General features: G+C 34.8%; 1 protein-coding gene across 1 annotated transcript; it reads left to right on the top strand.

Moving 5' to 3' along the window:
- The first annotated feature begins 1716 nt into the window (after nt 1-1716).
- Nucleotides 1717-4681, top strand: LOC107936684 (uncharacterized). Its single transcript, XM_016869430.2, has 4 exons — nt 1717-1988; nt 2081-2270; nt 2352-3335; nt 3861-4681. Exons 2-4 carry the CDS (start codon nt 2129-2131, stop codon nt 4457-4459), a joined length of 1725 nt encoding a protein of 574 aa, XP_016724919.1. The 5' UTR covers nt 1717-1988; nt 2081-2128; the 3' UTR covers nt 4460-4681.
- The last annotated feature ends 17684 nt before the right edge of the window (nt 4682-22365 follow it).

The raw sequence follows: 22365 nt of genomic DNA, 5'->3' as shown, positions 1-22365 counted from the left end.
ATTTATAAGCCTCCCAAAGGTGCACGCCAAGCAATAATAAGTCTGTGCCTCTCGAATGAAGTCTATTGATCATAATCATGGACTCACCCTCGATTGCTACACCAAAATAGCTTATGCTCGTAGCGGATTTGAGAGCCATGATGAAGGCTTTTTGCTCTATTAGATTCGCAGGGTAAGTGCCTTTGGATGGTTCTGCAATGCCTCCAAGAATAAAGCCCTCAAAGTGTCTCGCCACCACACCCCATCCATGGCTATAGTATCTCTCGAAGTAGGCATTGCCCAATCTTAATAATAGAATCAAGTGGAGGAACCCATCTAACTTGCCTCGGTCTTTTGGGGAGAACTGGATTACGAGCGAAATTGAGTAAGTAAAAAGCAACATGCAAAGATTGAGCCCACTCAAACACCACTCTAGGAGGAGTCATCTTTCCCTACATCATGAACTCATTACACATGCTTCAAATCTGGCATAGTAATACAATAAAGTTGGAAAAGTCAAGGATATTTGATGGTTTTGGATAGCCTTATATACTTGGTTCTGAAATTTATTTTTTATTTTTTAAATACTAAGTAAAGATACTTGGTGTTTTTAAGCCTGTTCGTATATTTAAAACTCTTAACTACTTATATATTAAATAATTATCTATAATACATAATAAAAATTTTAATATTATTTGTGAAATTAAAAAAACTTTTATACTAATTATGTATTTAAATTTTTTATAAAATAATTAATTGTGTCTTATTTCAAGCGTGCTTAAGCATATTTTTTCTTCAATTTAAGAGTTTGAGGGGTAGAAGTGTGGATTGCATAAAAAAAAGTTGAAATATCAAATAAGTCTTCTGAAAATAATTAAAAAATCAATTAAGTCCATCATCGAAAAGTGCACTCAATTAAGCTATTTGAATTAATTTTCCGTTGAAGGCCATGACATGTCATTAAGTGCTGGCATGGCAGTTGACATGGAAAGATGATTACTAATAGTTTTATTAATTAATGACTTAAACAAAAGCTTTCGAATAGTTTAATAATCATTTTGCAAATTTTTTAAAGTTAAATGATCAAAACTTAAATTTACTAATAACTTAATGATATTAAGTGTAGTTTACCTTTTATTTTATTTTTATTTTTATTTTTATACAATTATGATTCGAACTCAAATTATTCCTCAGAAAATAAACTCCAAATACATATATATAAGGCTGAAGGGAAAAAAAGGAAACATCAATGAGAGAATTTGTGATGAATGGTATTTTTGCTTCATTTGAAAGTTTACCCCTACAGTCGCTCCGCCCCTTAAAATGTATAATTGCAATATTGATCTCTTAAAATTTACAAAATTTTAATTGAGAAAAAATTAAATTATATTTTAATTTTTTAAAAATAATAAATTTTAATTTAATCTTTTAACATTTATAAAAAAAATAGGTTATTAACATTGAAAAATTATATTTTAACTCTCATAAAAATATACAACTTAATTTCAACACGACGATTACCCCATTGCCCATTCATTGCCATAAAGGCTGATATATGATTTGTATATTAAAATGTCTAACTTATAATAACTCTTTTACCATTCTTCAATCTTCATCCAAAATGGCTCATATGAACCAAATGCCAGACCACCATTCTTATAACAATAACTCTTCAGACCTCATATATTGACCAAGCTAAAGAAACTCATTAAAAAATTAAAATAAAATAAAATGAAAGATGCTCACATGGGTGGATGAAAGGACAGTTCTTTTTTTTTTTTAATTGACTTTTGGAGATGATGAACAATGCATGAAAAATTGAAAATGTGTGTGCATTGCAAGTTTTTGTATATATTTTATGTGAATGGTTCAGAACTTCAGAGAGAGTTGAAGCATGAATAGAAAGCCCTTGTTTCCACGATACTGAAACAAGGGAGGTTGATTCTGTCCCGTCCTGTCCTGTTCTGTTCTTTCTCCTCTTCTACTACTTGAAGAAGACAACATTTCAGGTACTTTCTCTTGTTCTTGTTTGATTCCTTGTGTGCTTTTGGAATTCTAAATGAGCCGTAAATGAAAATGGAGGTTGTTGTTTCATGGACAGGAGACGCAAAATGTGCCATCATAATTAGTAACTCATCATCCACCCAAAATGGGCACGACATTGCCTCGGAGCCCTATGCTGTCATCTAAAACTCCTGTAATCTACGAAAAGTACAAATCAGGATGTGCCTGGGGATTAATTCGCTTCCTCAATTTTCGCCGTCGTAAGCTCGCAAACAGACCGTCTAAAGGTAAGAATCTCATCATAATCTTATGTACTGATAAGTTCTTATGGTTGTAACGATGCCCAACCAGGTGTAATTATACTGCAGGAGGCAATGGTTATACAAGGAATAAGCCTAATTTTCCCTCTAGTGAAGACCTTAGGAAGGTAACCAAGAGTCGTTATCCGGCTCGAGCTAGTAATGCAGCAACGGAGGGGTATAGGCGGTTTTCTGATCGAAATATGGTAACTAACAGAGGTAGGAAGGATGATCATCACACTAAGATTAATCTTCGAGTTCGCATGAATGAAGCGGTCGAAGCATTCATAAATCAAAGGTTAATAAGTAACCAGTCTACGGATTTTATCGATGCATTGGAGATTTCGAACTCCAACAAGGAATTGTTGATGAAACTCCTGCAGGATCCAAATTCACTGCTGGTGAAACATGTTCATGAATTATGTGATTCTCAGGCAAAGAAACAGCAAACAAAAACATCATCACTGTCCCAACCATTGAACACAATAGTTGTCTTGAAGGCTGTCAAACAAAACTGTCCTAATAGAATCAGTAATTGGCCATCACCAAAGTCTCATTATAGTAAAAAAGACAGGGGTGTTAGGCCAACATTGTTGTCTTTTCAACACATAAAAAGGAAATTGACACATGGTTTAAGGGCGAAGAGAAAAGAGCAGTGGCAGGTGTCCCATGATCGAAAAAAACCCGAATCATCCCGTGATGTCAATATAACTCAGGACTTTGGTTCATGCATTGGAAACAAAGCTGCTTCATCCACTGAAATTTGCTATACAACCTCAGACCTATTAAAGTCTTTGCCTGAACATGACGTGTTGCCTATGGTTACACCAGGAAGGGACAGGGAACATGGGTTTGATTCTCCACAGATGAGATTTTCACCCTTTTCAACTGTTAATGGATACAAGAGGAGGGTTCAAATAGAAAACATGAGTGGTTGCTTAAGTTCTGTTACCATTGAAGCTATAGAGGCACAGCCCTTGTATGATGGATTGCATGGTGGTGCAAAGAAGAGTACCATTGGCCATATATCTCCTAGCACTGTATCTCCAGCAGGTAAAATCCTTAAACTACAAACTACTTTAATTGTATGTGTTTGAGGGGACGTCGGTCTCAGATCAAACAGTAGAGTTATTGTGCTCGGGATGTTTATACTCGGTTTTATTATCGGGTTTTGTCTCCCAACTCCAAGGAGAGGCCTGATGGGTTCATGAAATTTAAGGAGAGCCTTAAACCAAGGAAATGTGAGCATTTGACCTTGGCAAGGTTTGAATCCATGCCTTTATATGGCATTAGTGGGTAATAAGACTACCACTTGGTTAGACTATATTGTCTCTGGATTGTCTATGCTTAGTTTTATACCTGGGTTTGTCTCCCGACTTCCTTGGTGATGAGGCACTCCCTAAACTCTTTGAACCCATTGGGGCTCTCTTCAGAGTTGAAAGACAAAACCTGAAGATAAAATTGAGTATAGACACGCCAGACATAATACCTCTACTTTTTGAGGGACTGAAACCGACCTCCCCTCTCTCAACAATATGTATTATAGAGTAATTTAGTTAACATCTGCATATGGTGCAGCTGAGCCACCAGTTGAATCATTTTGTATAAATATTGAAGAACTCTATGAATCTTCTCATGTGGAATCCCATTTGGACATGAAGAACAATGCAGGCACTTCAATAGATAAGCAAGAATCTTTGTCCAAATACATAAGATCAGTTCTGCAAATCTCTGGTCTGAATTGGGATGAACTCTTTAGGAAATGGAATTTGGCAGATCAAATGCTTGATTCATCTATGTTTGATAATGTCAAATTATGGCATCACAAGTCCTGTAGTACTGATCATCATAGACTGATTTTCAGCTACATCAACGAAGTCCTTTCGGAGATGTATCGGTGTTATTTTAGATGCTCTCCATGGATATCACTTCTTGACCCGAGACCTCGACCGGCTCGGTTCTCCAAAGACATCGTTCATGAGGTGTTGAGACATGTTGATTGGGTACTCTTAACAGAGCTGCCCCAACAAACATTACAACAACTTGTTGAAAACGACTTGGCCAAATCGGGAACGTGGTTCAATCTCCGGTTCGTTACAGAGGAAGTTATTATCAAGTTAGCAGACAGCATATTGCAGGATTTGGTAATGGATGCTGCAATTCAGCTTCAAATTTAAAAGCAGTGCAGCACAACATGTGTTCCATGTTACCGAGACATGATCAGCAACTTACAGCAGTTATCAGTGCGATGCGCAGTGCACAAATTCAATCTATGTCCAAGAATCCCCCGATACTCATAGTTTACTAGTTTACATTAAATCCATATTACAATTATGATTCATGTTTGGAGTTAGTGACTATTCATTTCAATAATATTGTCTCCCAAATTCGAACTTAAATTTTCCTTTTAAAAGTACAACGTGTCTTACCATTATACGTAACACTTATTGATACCAATTTAAATGATTAATATAGTTCTTCGTGCCATTAGTTTATTTGTCCTATTTTCTCTTTCTTTTATATGTATATATTACTTTATGCTATACAACTCAGATCAAAGGTATCAAAATTATATAGTTTAATGTAAAATTTAATATCTTAATTTGAAACTTATTTTAATTTGGTATTTAATTTTTTTTATCAAATTTGATACTTAAACTTGTCAATTGTTATAGGAGTTACTCTAAAATACTAATAATGTTAGTTTTTTTTTATGAGGTGATAGAAATAACCAATGTATGGCTATCAAGAGGCTAATGACAAGAATTTTTTATACATATATTTTAAATGGTAGACTACCTAGCTGATCACCAAATTTGTAAGGTGTTTTCATTTTGGTCACTTAAAATAAAATCTTGCAATTTTGTCATTCAACTTTTTTGGGTGCTTTCATTTTAGTTACCCAATTATTAAATCTCTAATGACAATTAACTTGTACATATCATATCATGTTCAACCTTTCGTTTTGGGTCACTCAACTTTTAGGTCGTTGTCATTTTAGTCACCAAAAAAATATTCAGTATTGATTGGAGTAAAAAAAATTAAGGATTAAAGTGAAAAAGTGGTAGAAACTAAAATAATGCATTAAAAAATTGTCAAATTGTACTTGTTTATCATATTGCCGAAAATTTTAATTGTTTATTTCAATATTGAAAATTTAAATTTCAAAACATAAAAACCAATTAAATAAATTGTTGGAAAAAAAGTTATCCCTTGATAATGTTAATCGATTTGTTACTGTAATATTGAAATTAATTAAATTAATCTCCTTCTAAATTTTAAAATGTTTCCATATTATTCTTAATGAAATCATTTTGATAACTCATTGTACCAACCCGTTTTCAGTGAAATCGGAACAATGATTTTGGAACCACAAATTCGAAGACAGAAAAAATTTATCATTATTATTATATGGTCTATAGTATGATAAAAATACCATAGAAAAATTTTGTTAAGAAATTTTATCGTTTACATGTCTAATTTGATAAATAGGACTAAATTGCATTAAGTGCAAAAGTTGAGTTCTAATAGCTATTGGTATTAAATAGCTATAGAATTTGAAATTGGAGGTCCTTATATAGTAAATAGATCATTAAAATGCTTAGTGGATAAGCATGAATAGTCATCATTAGAAATTTCATGAAACATTAAGGTTAATTTTTGAAATTATCAATTAAAGTTATAATAAATAAAATAAAATAAAATAAAATAATCTATTATCATCATCTACCACCAAAAAGAAAAAAGAAAAGAGAGAAAACCTAGCCATGGAAGCTTGAGATATTAGCAAGCTTGTTTTGCTTAATTAGGTATGTATTATTTCCTGTTTTTAATAATTTTTATGTTTCCAAGATCGTAATAGCTTAATCTAGCTAGCTCGGGGATTAATTTGCAAAATTGTTAAAGTAATAGGGTTTTCCCATTGATGAGTATATTTTGAAGTTTTATGATAGAAAATGAAAGGTTGTTATAAGATAAACAACTTTTGTAAAGAAAATTTTGATGAAATTATTAATTAGGGATTAAATTGAAAAAGATGATAAATTTATGGTAAAATTGTGAAATTTTGAATTATGTGGGCTGCTATTAATATGTATAAAAATTTAATAGGCTTGAGTAAGGATTAAATTGCATGAAAGTCATTTTCCAAGCCTAGGGACTAAATTGCAATGGATTAAAAGTATAGGGGCACAATATTAATTTTTCCAAAAATGTGTGTTGGACTAAATTGAATGAGAGTTATATTGAATTGAATTAAATTCATTCGTATAGATTCAGTTAGACCAATACGGTGTAACACCTCTAACCCATATCCATCGCCAGAATAAGGTTTCGGAGCATTACCGAAACTTATCAATCAAACAAACATAAATTTATACATTGATATCACATAATATTCATGTCAAAAACCAATTAAATTCATACGTAATGTCCCTTATTTGAGCCATCGAGGCCCAAAATATGTGTTAGAAACAAATCGGGACTAATTCGGAGACTCAGAGAATTTTTCGTAAAATATTAAAAATTTTCAAAGCTGCAGGGTTCACACGCCCGTGTGTCTGGCTGTGTGGACTCAAAATGTACCTTTAACAACAAGTTTATCATTCCCTGCAAGCTTGGACAATAAGCAACTCAAAAATCATTCGTTTAACCAATTTAAAACACAATTAAATACATCCAAAATATGTCAAACAATCATCCTAGGTGACTAATCAATGTATCCTCATAGGTACCACAATTATATCATTCAAATCCAAGTTGTAAACATGTCAAATTCAATCTATTTTACCTATTTCATATTCATTTAAACATTAACTTAAACTTGTTATAATATGACCTCAAACATCAACACATATTTATATGTATAAACCATCCAATATTAACTTATAATCTTATTTACAATCAATCCACAAAATGATTAATATTTAGACACCCTAGGTACATGCTGACACAAAAGGAAAAACATCACCACGTTTGAGTTCGGGATTGTTGTTGGATGTTGAATCGACGATCAAAATTAAGTACCTAACCTGCGCACGGAAAACAACACCATACACTGAGTAAAAACTCAATGGTATTTCTATAATCTGAATATTTAAAAATAAAACAATATAATATGTATAATAAAATGTTAAGCACAATTGAACATTTAAAACCATACAATACTAAATTTTCCATCACTTGCTATAGAAATAGCTTTTCACGATTTTAATCACATTTCATTTATGCAATTGCTTTATCCATACCATATTCAATTCACTATTCCACTTTATTTCTCATATCATTCCATTTCAATATCAATTATAAGACTTTATTATTCATTTACCCATATTAACATGACTTGGACTCGAACAGATACACGGATCCAACCAAAACACACCAGTTTGGAACCCAGTGCCTCATCGGATAATTCGAAGTAATAAATTGACACCCAATGTCTCATCGGTTAAACCGAAGTAAATTGGCACCCAGTGCCCCATCGAATTAATCCGAAGTAATAAATTGACACCCAATGTCTCATCAGCTAGAAGTCGAAGAAATCTCTGAACTCTTCCAATCCTATGGCATGCCATCTATATCCGACTCAGCCCGATACAGTTAATGGGGTTTCAATTCACTTTCCAAATACAACAAATATCCAATATTCAAATTTCACATTAATATTCATAATATATATTAATTCAATCCATTCAATCAACTTTTAATTCAATTCAATGTCAAAGTGCCAAATATTCACCTCAACACTTACCATATGCATTAAATCATAAAAATAAAAATTAATAACTAGTTTCGGATTATAGAAATACAAACCAGAAATTCCGAGCTATTCCTCGTCGACTTTATCTTTTCCCTTTTTAGTCGAGGATTCCGGTATAACGTTAGCTATGGAATTAAAACAATTAAAATTCATCAATACAACACAATTCAATCTCATATTTAATATTTCAATTTTTACTCAATATTTACCTAAATTCCAATTTAGTCTCTAAATCGAGACTAATTTTATTTCTTCACAATCAATCTTATATTTTCATACAAATTCCACTTTAGATTAGATTTAACTCCCCAATTTCACTTAAATCCCTAAATTTTGAATTTTCACAATTTAGTCCCTAATACTCAAACTTTACAATTTATTCTACAATTCAATCTTTTTTTCATTTCTAAATTAAAAATTTATCAATTTAATCTCTAATACTAAAATTATTCAACATAAACATCACTTAAAAACTTAATAATTTCTAAAATTTTGACATAGTTCGAGTAGTATTTAATACCGGGATTCCAAAAACATAAAAATTACAAGAAAAAGGGACTAAATTGACTAACCAATTGAGCTTTGAACCCTTGAAACCTTAACTTTTCTCCTTCTTTCTTTCTTTTTTTCTTTTCTTTCTTTCCTTCTCTGTTTCGTTTCTTTCTCTCATTCTTTTTCTTTTACTTTATCATTATAATATAACAATATATATACACTTAACTTTTAAGTTTTAATATTATAATATTATAATATATATTTTAAATTTAAATATTTATAATATATATACTTATGCCGCCTCAATTATGACCATTGGCATAATTGCTCCTTTGGTCCCTTTAATTTTACCTAATTACTCTTAATTCATACAATTTCACCTAACCAAAGCTTAATTAACTACACAACTAACTTCGTAAATATTTATTATAAATATTTACAAGTCCGATTTACAGTAACAGAGTCTCGAAAATGCACTTTCTGACACCCGTGGCTATCGGGTCATTATATATGGAGTTAGATCGAGGCAAAAGAAAATTATCGGATTAGTCGCCTTCGTATCTACGTAAACTCGTTGAGGTAAGTTTGTGTAATTAAAGTATACATTTATATGTCTTTAATTGAATTATTGTTTGTGAATTGTATAATTGCCATAAATAAATACCGGTTGTATATTTGACAATTATTGAGCCCCGATTGAACCTTAGGAATTCGTAGGATACAAATGACATGTCATTAGGGTTACTAATTTGGTTGGGGCCCTACATGTGTTGCGGACACATCACAGCTCTTATGAGCTTCCCGATACTCAGCTCGCATGAGCTTCCCGTTATTCAGCTCACATGAGCTTCCCGTTATTTAGCTCGAAAGAGCTTACTGTTTACAGCTCGTATGAGCATACATGTATAAGAATTGACAGATTACAGTTCAGTACACCTCGTGTGTAATACCTATGTATCCAATGATATTCTAAATGGTTTAACGGCACAGTTATGTTACGAGATTAGATGAACTCTTCTTTTCTAATAAGCTAGTTATAGCTACCAAGGATGCCTCGGACACCAACTCTTCCTTGTGTAAATTAGTTATGGAATGTCCAATAACTAACCCTTACCAATCGAACAACCAACGAAACGTTCGTGATTAAGAACTCCGGCAGCTTTGCGTTTTAGAAGAGCCTAGCTTTAACCAATGCCCTCAGCCGCGTGGGACATTTAAATCTGGTTACTACTTCCCTTGACGGAACCAAACAACAATCCCCACTTGGCACGCCAATATGTTAACGGAAAACCAATCAGACAATTGATCCTTTCGGAATTCCAACTGTACGTCTAACCACACTAACTCAAATGACGTCTTTTTTGACTTAGTGTTAATCTGACTTTGTGAGTTGACAAAATCATACTCTTAATCCGGAGAAATAATAAGTACTAGAATTTAGGATTTAAATTTCTCGGGTTCGTAACTCACGGGTTTTGACGAGGCTAATTCCGACCTAAAACTGAAAATGAATTTAGTTAACTAAGGTTTGGGGCATATTGGAGTTGGATAAATTAAATAAGGTAAAAATGGGTAAAAAGAATGGGTGGCGTGATTAAGTATGGGGGCTGAAATTTTGGTAGTGTATTAAAGTGGGATGGCTAGCTACTGGAAATGAAAAGGAAGTTTGAAAAAGAAATTGTAAATGGTTTAAGTTGGTGACAAACTAGAAATTAATAAATTGAAAGAAAAAGAAACCAAAAACAACAAATAGCTTCGTTAGAATGAAGAAGAGATTGCATTCAAAGATGAAAGCTTGATTTATGACTTGATGAATAAATAAACAATGTAGCCCCCTATTTATACTAGTGGCTTTGCTAAATTAAGAGCCACTAACTATAGAAAATCAAAGAAATAAAATAATCCATGATATAAAAATCTCAACATAATCTCCCACTAAGTCAACAAAAATTTCATCTAATTACATCTTGGAAAAATTCTGCTTTGGTCCTTCTTCTTTGCTTCTTTCTTCAATCTAGCCCAATTATTTTCTTTTTCTTTTATTTAGCCCTAAATTGCGCCCCTGCACAAAATTCAACATAAACATGGAAAAATCAGTGGTGCACTCTCATAAATTAACCAATTTAATTACATAAAATATGTAATTTTAGCATTTAATCAAATCCCCCTACTTAGCTCATGCTAGTCCTCGAGCATTTTGTATGTATCTGCAAAAGGAAAACTTTCCTCCATAATAGGACTTGACCCCCATGGTTTGCACAATTCAACAATTTAGTCTTTTCATATAATCATCTCAAATAACTTAGCCTAAGAAATAAGAAAGACTTACCACTCATTTTATTATTTTTGTACTTAGGGTATTTTCAATTTTTTTTACGCGAGACATGATGACAACCCAAGCACCATGTTCCGGTTACTCGTTTCTGACGTCTATAAGCGGGTTATTTCGCCCTACTCATGATAACTTGTTAGCGAAGTGAGTGCAAAGAAATTTGGACAGCTACACGAACCTTTTTACTCGAGATGTGATGACAACCCAAGCACCACATTCTGGTTACTCGGACCATTGTACAACCCCAATTTTCACTCTTAACATTCATATCAGAAGAGTATTGTTTTTTCTTTTCTTTTCTTTTTTCTGCATTCAAAGATGAAAAATCTATTGAAAAGTTTATACATAAAGTTCTAAATAGCTAAATATGACAAACCATAAGTGGACCATCCTATTTTATCAACGAAATTATTTACCTTCTATGCAAAACATGCAAAAAGATGATAACGTATAAGCAAATTTGAACCAATTTATATTTCCCTCCCCTACTTATTTTACATTGTCCCAATGTAAGTTAAGGAATAAAAAGCAAAAATAAGTAAGAAAAATAAAGAAAAAAAGAAACTCCCCATGTATTTCAACATCGTGGAGGGTGGTCTCATAGGTGTGTAAGAACGTCTGTCACTAAGGTGCGTAAAGATTCGAGTCCTTCCTCAATTCGGGTTAACCGAGATTTGACGGAAGTTGGAGGCTCCGTTTTGTGCTGGTATCTTCGTCGAAATACACGATGCAACCGATCTGTTCTCGTACCTAGAGAAACAAAATAAAAAGAAGAAGGGGTACCGGCAAGTAACCCCATAGAATCTAAGCAGTACGTATCTAAAGAGTCCGTTTTGTATGCCAAATTCAAATAACTAAAATTGATAGCTGATGGATTCAAATTGGAAGCTAAAAGTGTGATGTAAGTACCCAAAATTAGTGGCCGATTCAACCTCAAAACATGTTGAAACTGAATAGCAAACCAATAGCCTAAATTTACCTTCCTACCCGAATGCATGCACCATAGAAAAATAATTCAGTCCTAGTTAAAGAGGCAGGCGCATCACTACATCCAGAAAAATTGAAAGCAAGGAATCGATGTATGTATCGAAGTGCAGGACTATGAATTCCTATGTCCTTGTAACGTTTCGGATCGTACGAAATCTGTCTCATTTCGGTTAACAATGCTAAAGCTTCATTAGCATCAAAGTCAGATGGTATGTCGAGAAATGAGTCATAATAGTCATTAGTTGCTAAATAGTCGTCACTAACGAATCCCAAAGCAACATTAAACTCAGAAATGGACAGATTATGATGCACACCTAGCAAGCGAAAATTGACAGCATGAGGCGTATTTGTGGTGTTAGCAGAACGCTCGAAGTAAAATGTAGAATAAAATTTAAAAACCAACTCATAATATGCAGGTTCATCAATGGCAGCAAAATCAGTCCACCCAATAGCATCAAAATATTGATTAACAGATTCTTCAATATCTAAAGAATATAATGAGAATGAGTCGACGTGCTTACATATCAGAAGAGGGCAATGTTAGATTTGTTCGAATTATGCTTGATATGCCGGGTTCGTGAACGTTAGATTCCCGTGAAATCTGTTCTTCGGGGGTATGAATCCTCTTTCTTGTCGAAATTGACCTCACTCACGTGGGTGATACTCAGTGTCCTGATTTTCCGTTTCATTTTCGCAATATTCAGTATCGTCTGCTGACGGAGTTGATGAACCGGCTAAAGGTAGCTGTTGGCGACCTCGGGTTCGTCTTTGCGTTGAATGTGGTTTAGCACCATCATTCGGAGGTCGCGAAATTCTTCTCGAAGGCCCCAGTTGTGTTGGTTGATGTGTATGGACGTTTGGTCGGGGGGATAGGCGGTCTTGGCTGTCGGATGAGTTTGGTGGTTCGACTGGGCTGTTTGGAGGATGGTCAGCTGAATTGGGTGGCTCATGGGACGGGTAGACTACAATTATCGGAGTTGGGCTACAGTTTCTTCTAGGACGGCGCGGTTGCAGTAGCGGAGATGGAGGAGACTTATCGGAGTCGATGGTGCCAAAGGGTGGAGCGGAGAAATGGTGTTGACGTCGGTTTACCACTGAGGGTGGTTCTTGTGCTGCGCGGTCGTTGGTGCGGACCATGGTGGGGTGGTTGGTTTGAAAGAAAGAGGTGGTGGGTGGTGGTTTTGAAGATGGTAAAGGGAGGAACTTAGTAAAAATAAAAAAAATTGTAGGATTTGAAAAAGGGGTTTTAGTTTATGGCAGGTCAAATGGGGGGTAACTAGGTATTTGATTGGTGAAAGTGTTTTATTTGTTTGAGGAGAGTGGTAGTGGAGTTTTAATTCCCTAGGTGAAAAAGTATGATTTGATGGGTGAAAGGTTGATGGGTGTAGGGTTTTTTTTTATTTGAAAAGGGGTGGACAGTTGAGGGTAAAAATTTGGGTTTTTGATTTTTAATTTTTTTTGTTTTTTTATTGGAAAGGGTGGTTGGGGTGTTTTTTCCTTTTTTTTATTTTTTGGGCTTAATTTTTTTTGGGGTTTGAATTTGGGTAGGTATGATAGGTTTGGGTTTTGGTTAATGGGTTAGCTTTGGTATTAAATTGGTTTAAATGGTGGGTAGGTGGAGTTGGGCCTTGGCTGAAATAAAAAGAATTTTGTGGGCTAACATGGGGAATTTAATTTTGTCTTGAAATGTTTCCCTGCAAAAATAAAATAATAATAATAAAAAATTAAAATTAAAATGTGTATATTTTATTTCTCGAATTTATTAGCTAAGCTATAAATTCAAGAAATAAATTATTTGAAAATCAAGATTACGAGATTTAGTAAAATAGTCGTGATAAATGTACCAAGTAAGTTCCTAGGAAAGAGAGGTGAGTCACAATGGACATTCTTATGTACCAAGTCTTTCCTTAGACAGAACCAATCCTCGACATGCATTTTCACTTCCATTTTACCTTCCAAAAATTTATTTGCATAAAGGGAAAATTTGGGTTGCCTCCCAACAACGCTCTGTTTAACGTTGTTAGCTCGACCTGTTATTCAAATTCTGGGCTCCTCGAGAACAATCTCCTCAACTGTGTGTGTTTGAAAATTCTCGTAGAAGGGTTTCAGTCATTGACCATTCACCTTAAAGCACTTTCGGGTTTCTTCGCTTTGAATTTCCACTGCACCATTTGAGAATAAATTAGTAATAGTAAATGGACCTATTCATCTGGATCGAAGCTTACCAGCGAAAATTTTTAAGGTAGAGTCGTATAGGAGAACTTTTTGTCCTATTGAAAACTGCTTCCTAGTGATTAACTTAACGTGGAACGCCTTCGTCTTTTCTTTATAAACTCGAGTATTTTCATATCCATCGTTTCTAATTTCTTCAAGTTCCTGATTGTCCAACTTTCGAGCCCTTCCTGCAGTCTCTATCTCCATATTACATTGTTTAACTGCCCAAAATGCCTTGTGCTCTAATTCGATCGGGAGATGGCACGGTTTACCAAAAACGAGTCGATAAGGTGACACGCCTATTGGTCCCTTGTAAGTTGTCCTAGTGCGTCATTTAGTCTCAAGCTCCAATCCTTTCTGTTAGGTTTAACAGTCTTCTCCAAGATGGACTTGATTTCACGGCTTGACACTTCAGCTTGCCCGTTTGTTTGTGGATGGTAAGCAGTGGCAATTCGTTGAGTCACTCCATATTTCTCCATAAATGCACTTACGAGCTTATTTCAAAAATGAGTTCCTCTGTCACTAATTAATGCTCGTGGAGTGCCATACCTGGAAAAAATAGAACTTTTAAGAAAGTCAACCACAGTCTTAGCATTATCATTGCGAGTAGCCTTTGCCTCTATCCACTTAGAAACGTAATCAGCAGCTAAGTGTATATAAAAATTACCGAAAGAAGAAACAAAAGGACGCATAAAATCAATACCCCACATATCAAAAATTTCACAAATATGAATAGGAATAAGGGGCATCTCATTTCGACGACTAAGATTGCCAACTTTTTGGCATCTTTCACAGGTTTTGCAGAATAAAAAGGTGTCACGAAATATATTTGGCCAAAATAGTCCACACCCGAGAATTTTATGTGCGGTGCGTTTAGGTCCAAAGCGTCCTCCACATGCATAAGAATGACAAAAAGTTAAGATAGACTGTACCTCTGTTTCTGCTACACACCATCGGATTACCTGATCGGAGCAATGCTTCCAAAGGTAAGGATCATCCCAAATGTAATACCGAGCATCCTTTTTTATATTATCTTTTCTCGATATTGGTAATTCTGAAGGAACAGTACCTGTAACGAGATAATTTACTATGTCTGCGTTTCAAAGATGAATCGCTTTTGCTGAAAACAAGATTTCATCTGGGAAGTTGTCTTTCAATGGTGTGTCGTCTACTGGAATCGACAATCGACTCAGATGGTCAACTACTAAGTTTTTGCATCCCTTTTTATCCCAAATTTCAAAATCGAACTCTTGTAGGAGCAGAATCCACCTAATCAGTCAAGGTTTTGTCTCCTTCTTCCCTATTAAATATTTCAAACTTGTATGATCAGAAAAGATAATCACTTTAGTTCTCAACAGGTAAGATCTAAATTTGTCTAAAGTAAACACAACAGCTAATAATTCTCTCTCAGTGGTTGTGTAATTGTTTTGGGCAGCATCCAAAGTCTTCGAAGCATAATAGATAACATGAGGCTCTTTCCCTATTCTTTGGCCAAGAAGAGCTCCCACACTTCAATCACTTGCATCACACATGATTTCGAACGGGAAGTTCCAATTTGGTGGTTGCACTATGGGAGCGAAGACCAACTTCTGCTTCAGCATGTCAAATGCGTGTTTACAAGTCTGGTCAAATTCAAATTCTTTATCCTTTTGTAACAGATTGCAAAGCGGTTGCGTGATTTTCGAGAAGTCTTTCATGAATTGTCTGTAAAACCTTGCATGGCCAAGAAACGAACGAACTTCCCTCACAGATATGGGGTAAGGTAATGAGTTAATAATATCTGTTTTCGCCTTATCAACCTCAATTCCTTTCGAGGAAACTATATGACCTAAAATTAATCCTTTGTCAACAATGAAGTGGCATTTCTCATAATTTAAAACAAGATTAAATTCTAGGCATCTTTGTAATATCTTAGCAAGATTATCAAGACATTCGTTAAAAGAGTTACCGTATACCGTGAAGTCATCTATAAAGACTTCAATGATTTTCTCGACATAATCAGCGAATATGCTCACCGTGCATCTCTAGAAAGTAGCCGGAGCATTACAGAGTCCAAATGGCATTCGTTTATACGCAAACGTTCCAAAGGAGCACGTAAAAGTTATTTTGTCTTGATCCTCAGGAGCGATCAGAATTGGGAAAAATCATGAGTACCCATCGAGACAACAATAATGGGTCTTACTAGCTAATCGCTTGAGTATTTGATCGATGAAGGGAAGTGGAAAATGGTTTTTCTGAGTAGCCGCGTTCAACTTCCTGTAATCGATGCAAACCCTCCATCCATTCTGGACTTGGGTAGGGACCAGTTCTCTTGACGAGTTTTTCACCACTGTCACGCCAGTTTTCTTGGGCATGACATGAACCGAGCTAACACAATCACTGTTGGAGATCGGGTATATCATGTCAACATCTAGCAGTTTCTAGATCTCCTTCTTTACTACCTTCAACATGGGTGGATTAAGACGCCTTTGAGCATCTCTCTTTGGTTTCGTGTTATCTTCGATGGAAATTCTATGCATACAAGTGGATGGACTTAGCCCTTTTATGTCGGCTATTGTCCAACCAATAGCTTCCTTATAATCCCTCAGAACTCGAACTAGACTTTCCTCCTCATCTTTGGTTAGTTTGTTTGACACTATCATCGGTAAGGTGTCTTTCTCTCCCAAAAAGACGTACTTGAGGTGGTCTGGTAATGGTTTAAGCTCCAAGGTTGGTGGCTGCAAAACCGAAGGCAACATTTTAGTTTGGGAAGGTAATAGTTCAAATTAGTTACCTCGATTCGTCAATGATGGTTGTGTCTCTAAGTGTTTGACAATTTCTCGCAACGGATCTCTTATAATTGATAATTCCTCGAGACGACTTAAAACATCCATGTCAATACTTTTGTAAAGGACAGTTTCTAACTCATCAAAGTCATGATATTTGAAATAAGATTGAGTTAAACAATCTATACTATCGATACTAGAAATATTTAATAGTGAGTTAGGATGACTCATAGCTTCATAGACATTGAATTTCACGATTTCGCCATCAAACTCGATTGTCAGTGTTCCACTCCGAACGTCAATTTTTGCGCTTGCGGTACTTAGGAACGCCCTTCTAAGAAAAATGTCAGACGAATTAGTTGAGTTATCGTCATCTATATTAATAATATAGAACTCTACAGGGAAAAATAATTCGTTAACTTTAACAAGGACGTCTTCAAGCAACCCTTTGGGATAGACGACTAACCTGTCCGCCAACTGGATAATTACTCCTGTCTTTTTCAAAGGGCCCACATTAATCAACTTATAAATAGGATAAGACATAACATTAATAGAAGCCCCTAAATCACACATGGCTTTCTCAATGCCTACATTACCTATCTCACAAGAAATAACAAACATACTTTAGTCCTTATATTTGGGCGGAACTTTCTTTTGCAGTACTGCGGAGACATTTTCTCCTATATTTACTCTTTCGTTACCTATTAACCTCCTCTTGCTAGTACACAATTCCTTGAGAAATTTTGCATAGCGAGAGATTTGTTCGATAGCATCGAGCAAAGGGATATTTACCTCCACCTTCCTGAATGTTTCGAGGATTTCTTTTTCCTCTTTCTCTATCTTATCCTTTGCGAGCCTCCCTGGAAAAGAAGGTGGCATCACGAATGGTTTTCGAATTTCTGATTCTGGTCTGACTGTTAGATCAAAGATTTATTTTTCCCGTTCCTTGTCTTGCCCATGACTTTTTTCTAGAACTATTTCCAGAACTTTTCCGCTACGAAGAGTTATTGCACTTGTATTCTGCCAATGATTCAGCTCTGTCTGGGAAGGTAATTTACCTTGAGACTCCAAACGATTAACTACCATCAAGAGTTTACTAACTTGATTAGTTAACTCTTGTATTGATGTGTCTGTCCTTTGTTGGTATTTTGCAGTATCGACGGTAAGTTTTTCCATAATAGCTTCTAGAGATGTGCTCGGCTTGAATGGTGGTTGCGGAGGTTTCAGTTGGTATGACAGGTTATATTGGGGATTAGCTCCGTAATTCAAGTTGGGATGATCCTTCCACCCGGGATTGTAGGTGTTGGAGAAAGAATCATAACGCCTTTGCAAAGGTCCCGAAAAACCTCCGACAATGTCAACATGTGCCGTTGAATTGTAATTAAGGATTGGGCAGAAATCCGTCGGATGTTCAGAAGTAGTACAAATTCCACACAGTTAGGTCAGATTCTTCTTTTTTATAAGCATAGATTGAACAATATTAGTAAGCTTATCCAATTTAGCTTCTAAGGATGAAACGTTTACCCCATTAACCCGTCTTGTGGGTTCTGAATTCGGCCGATACTGTTGAGAATTTACCGCCATGGTAGATATCAGTTCTCTTTCCCTTTGAGGAGTCATATTGACAAGCGCCCCTCCACTAGCAGCGTCAATCATCTTCATTTCCATAGGGAGCAAACCCTTGTAGAAATACTGAAGAAGTGATTGCTCGGTCAAACCGTGTTGAGGACAACTTGCACACAGTTTTTTGTACCACTCCTAATAGTCGTAGAACGATTCACTCTCCATTTGGTGAATTCCCACTATGTCTCTCCTAAGTTCAGCTGCTCCCGATGTTGGAAAAAATCTATCAAGAAAGACACGAGATAAGTTATCCCACGTTGTAATAGAACCGAGGGTAAGTAAAATAACCATTCTCTTGCTGTATCAACTAAAGAAAAAGGAAAGGCCCGAAGTTTCATTTCATATTTGGTTACTCCCTGAGGCTTCATGCTTGAGCAGACCATGTGGAATTCTCTCAAGTGAGTGTGTGGATTTTTATTCTTCTAGCCTCGAAAAGTGGGTAAAAGGTGAATCAGGCCTAACTTCAACTCGAACAGGGTTTCTCCGGTTGGATAGTTGATGCATAACGGTGCTTGCTCGTTGGGAGCAGCGGCTAGTTGACGAATGGTTCTGTTTGCCATCCTTTCTGGTTCACCGAGGTTGTCTTCTGCTTCTTTCATTTCAGGAAGTGGTTCAGTCTCAGGTTCAACCACTTCGACTTATTTCCCACGTCGAATTGCCTCTGCACGAATTGCTTGGCTCAACTTTTCGACGTCGAATTCTAGGATCCCTTGTCCTAGCTCAACGTCTGCTTTACTTGCACGTTTAAGAGCTTGTCTCTTTTCTTAGTGCTCGTGTTGATTTCTCAATCTCTGGGTCATATTTGAGATCTCCGGATGAAGATCTGGTCATGAAGACGATTTAAACAATTGTAAGTGTTGCCAATCCCCGGCAACAGCGCCAAAACTGATGGCTATCGATTCCACCAATATAAACCTACGCCTTATTTTACAAATTTAAGCAGTATAGGGAGTAGGGTCGATCCCTCAGAGACTGAGTTTACTACGAATTGTTCCTCTCTTTCTCGACCAGATTCACGTTTGGGCAGTTGTCGTGCCTAAGACCTGGAACCTAAAATAAACAAAAAAAATGCGTGAAAAGTAAAAGCTGAAAATAAAATAATAAAAACAGTTAAATAAATCTGAAGAAAAATTAATTAAACTAAGCTCAGCTTTAGGCACGGGTTTTTCCTCGTCTTTGAACTGATTCACGACCAGATTGTTCCTCTCTTTCTCGACCAGATTCACGTTTGGGCAGTTGTCGTGCCTAAGAAATTTAGGGGGGGATAAAATTGAAAACCTGGAACCTAAAATAAACAAAAAAAATGCGTGAAAAGTAAAAGCTGAAAATAAAATAATAAAAACAGTTAAATAAATCTGAAGAAAAATTAATTAAACTAAGCTCAGCTTTAGGCACGGGTTTTTCCTCGTCTTTGAACTGATCCTCGAAATTAGATGAACTCCTTTTTTTCAATAAGCTAGTTATAGCTACCAAGGACGCCTCGGACACCAACTTTTCCTTGTGTAAATTAGTTATGGAACGTCCAATAACTAACATTTACCGATCGAACAACCAACGAAACGTTCGTGATTTAGAACTCCGGCAGCTTTGCGTTCTAGAAGAGCCTAGCTCGAACCAATGCCCTTAACCGCGTGGGACATTTAAATCCAGTTACTACTTCCCTTGGCGGAACCAAACAACAATCCCCACTTGGCACGCCAATGTGTTCACGGAAAACCAATCAGACAATCGATCCTTTCGGAATTCCAACTGTACGTCTAACCACACTAACTCAAACGACGTCTTTTTTTACTTAGTGTTGATCTGACTTTGTGAGTTGACAAAATCATACTCTTAATCCGGAGAAATAATAAGTACTGGAATTTAAGAGTTAAATTGCTCGGGTTCGTAACTCACGGGTTTTGACGAGGCTAATTCCGACCTAAAGCTGAAAATAAATTTAGTTAACTAAGGTTTGGGGCATATTGGAGTTGGATAAATTAAATAAGGTAAAAATGGGTAAAAAGAATGGGTGGCGAGATTAAGTATGGGGGCTGGAAATTTGGTAGTGTATTAAAGTGGGATGACTAGCTACTGGAAATGAAAAGGAAGTTTGAAAAAGAAATTGTAAATGGTTCAAGTTGGTGACAAACTAGAAATTAATAAATTGAAAGAAAAAGAAACCAAAAACAACAAATAGCTTCGTGAGAACGAAGAAGAGATTGCATTCAAAGATGAAAGCTTGATTTATGACTTGATGAATAAATGAACAATGTAGCCCCCTATTTATACTAGTGGCTTTGCTAAATTAAGAGCCACTAACCATAGAAAATCAAGGAAATAAAATATTTCATGATATAAAAATCTCAACATAATCTCCCACTAAGTCAACAAAAATTTCAGCTAATTACATCTTGGAAAAATTCTGCTTTGGTCCTCCTTCTTTGCTTCTTTCTTCAATCTAGCCCAGTTGTTTCCTTTTTCTTCTATTTAGCCCCAAATTGCACCCCTGCACAAAATTCAACATAAACATGGAAAAAACAGTGGTGCACTCTCATAAATTAACCAATTTAATTACATAAAATATGTAATTTTAGCATTTAATCATTCTCCTATTAATTTTCAAGTTTAAAAACTTAAAACCTAAAATCAATTAACTGTGAACACTTTTAGCTTTGAAAACCTAAAGCTCTACCAAATTGTTTGAAAATTCATGTAGTACTTGAAAGATTGCATCCGGTGGTTTGCTTGAATATATTTTTATCCAACAGTGTTGAGAACATCATCTTTGCCAATCCATCTGCTACCCTGTTATCCTCTCTGAACGCATGTGTTAATCATATCATCCAATCTTGTTGAAGTAAGTCCTTAATGGTGCGTATCACTACTGAGCTACCTCGCTTCTCTCTAGTTGCTTGAATTTCTTGAATAACTTCTTTACTATCTGTCTCAAGGATCATTCTTCATGTCAAAACTTCATGCAATTTGGAGTCCATCCAGTATACTCCATAGCTCCGCCATGATCGCCGAGCAATGCCCAATATTCCTTATGAACCCTACAATTCTTTAAATACATTTGATAGGGATTACTTAATATACCTTGTGAAAATTAATATTTTTAGTAACATAATTCTTTAAATACATTTGATAACCTATGAAAACTACTATACAACAATTTTTTTCTAAAAAAAGTGTGAAAAATGATAAATAGATAAGGATTATTTATTACTTAATAGAGAATAAATCCAATTTTTATTTTATTTTATTTATTTTATGATTATATTATTTTTATCAAACAATCTAATTATACTTGTTATTTAATTTTAAGTAATATCAAACAGATTTTTATCTATCTATAATCTACATAAAAGCATGAATTTGATAAAACTCTTGAATCAACGAAAATACATTTTATTTTCCATCATATTACTATATTGACATTTTAAAATAATTATAATATTTTTACATAAAATATATAATGATAATAATTCTATAGTAATGATATTTTTTTGCTTAAAATAGTTATATTATGAAAATAAGTCTAAATATAAAATTTCTTGATAATTAAAATATTTTTTACACAAATTATGCTATGAAAATAACTCTATAGTAATGATATTTTGTTGTTGCATAAAATAAAGTTAATATAATGAAAAAGAAGTATAAATAACTATTAATTTATATGTTTTTTTTACAATTCATATGGTAAAAAAAAACTATTGCAGTGATAAATTATTTTTTATTTTTATTTTTCATTTAACTTCTATTATTTTATGATAAAATTTTAAATCAAAGTCCAACTCAATTAATTTCATCTAATATTATTTAATTAATTCATACCACTGATTTTATTACTTTCAAATTTTTTGGTTAGAATTTTATAATAAAATTTCAAATCAAAATCCACAGCTAATCTCATTTAATTAATTA

The sequence above is a fragment of the Gossypium hirsutum genome, chromosome D08 (assembly GCF_007990345.1).
Source record: "Gossypium hirsutum isolate 1008001.06 chromosome D08, Gossypium_hirsutum_v2.1, whole genome shotgun sequence".
Classification (NCBI taxonomy): domain Eukaryota; kingdom Viridiplantae; phylum Streptophyta; class Magnoliopsida; order Malvales; family Malvaceae; genus Gossypium; species Gossypium hirsutum.
Note: the sequence above shows the minus strand (reverse complement) of the source record. Positions and strands in the feature narration are given on the sequence as shown.

Coding starts and splice junctions, on each gene's coding strand:
- LOC107936684 (XM_016869430.2), top strand. CDS start 2,129: ATGGGCACGACATTGCCTCGGAGCCCTATGCTGTCATCTAAAACTCCT. Junction 2,271..2,351: donor CGCAAACAGACCGTCTAAAG/GTAAGAATCTCA, acceptor ATTATACTGCAG/GAGGCAATGGTTATACAAGG. Junction 3,336..3,860: donor TAGCACTGTATCTCCAGCAG/GTAAAATCCTTA, acceptor CATATGGTGCAG/CTGAGCCACCAGTTGAATCA.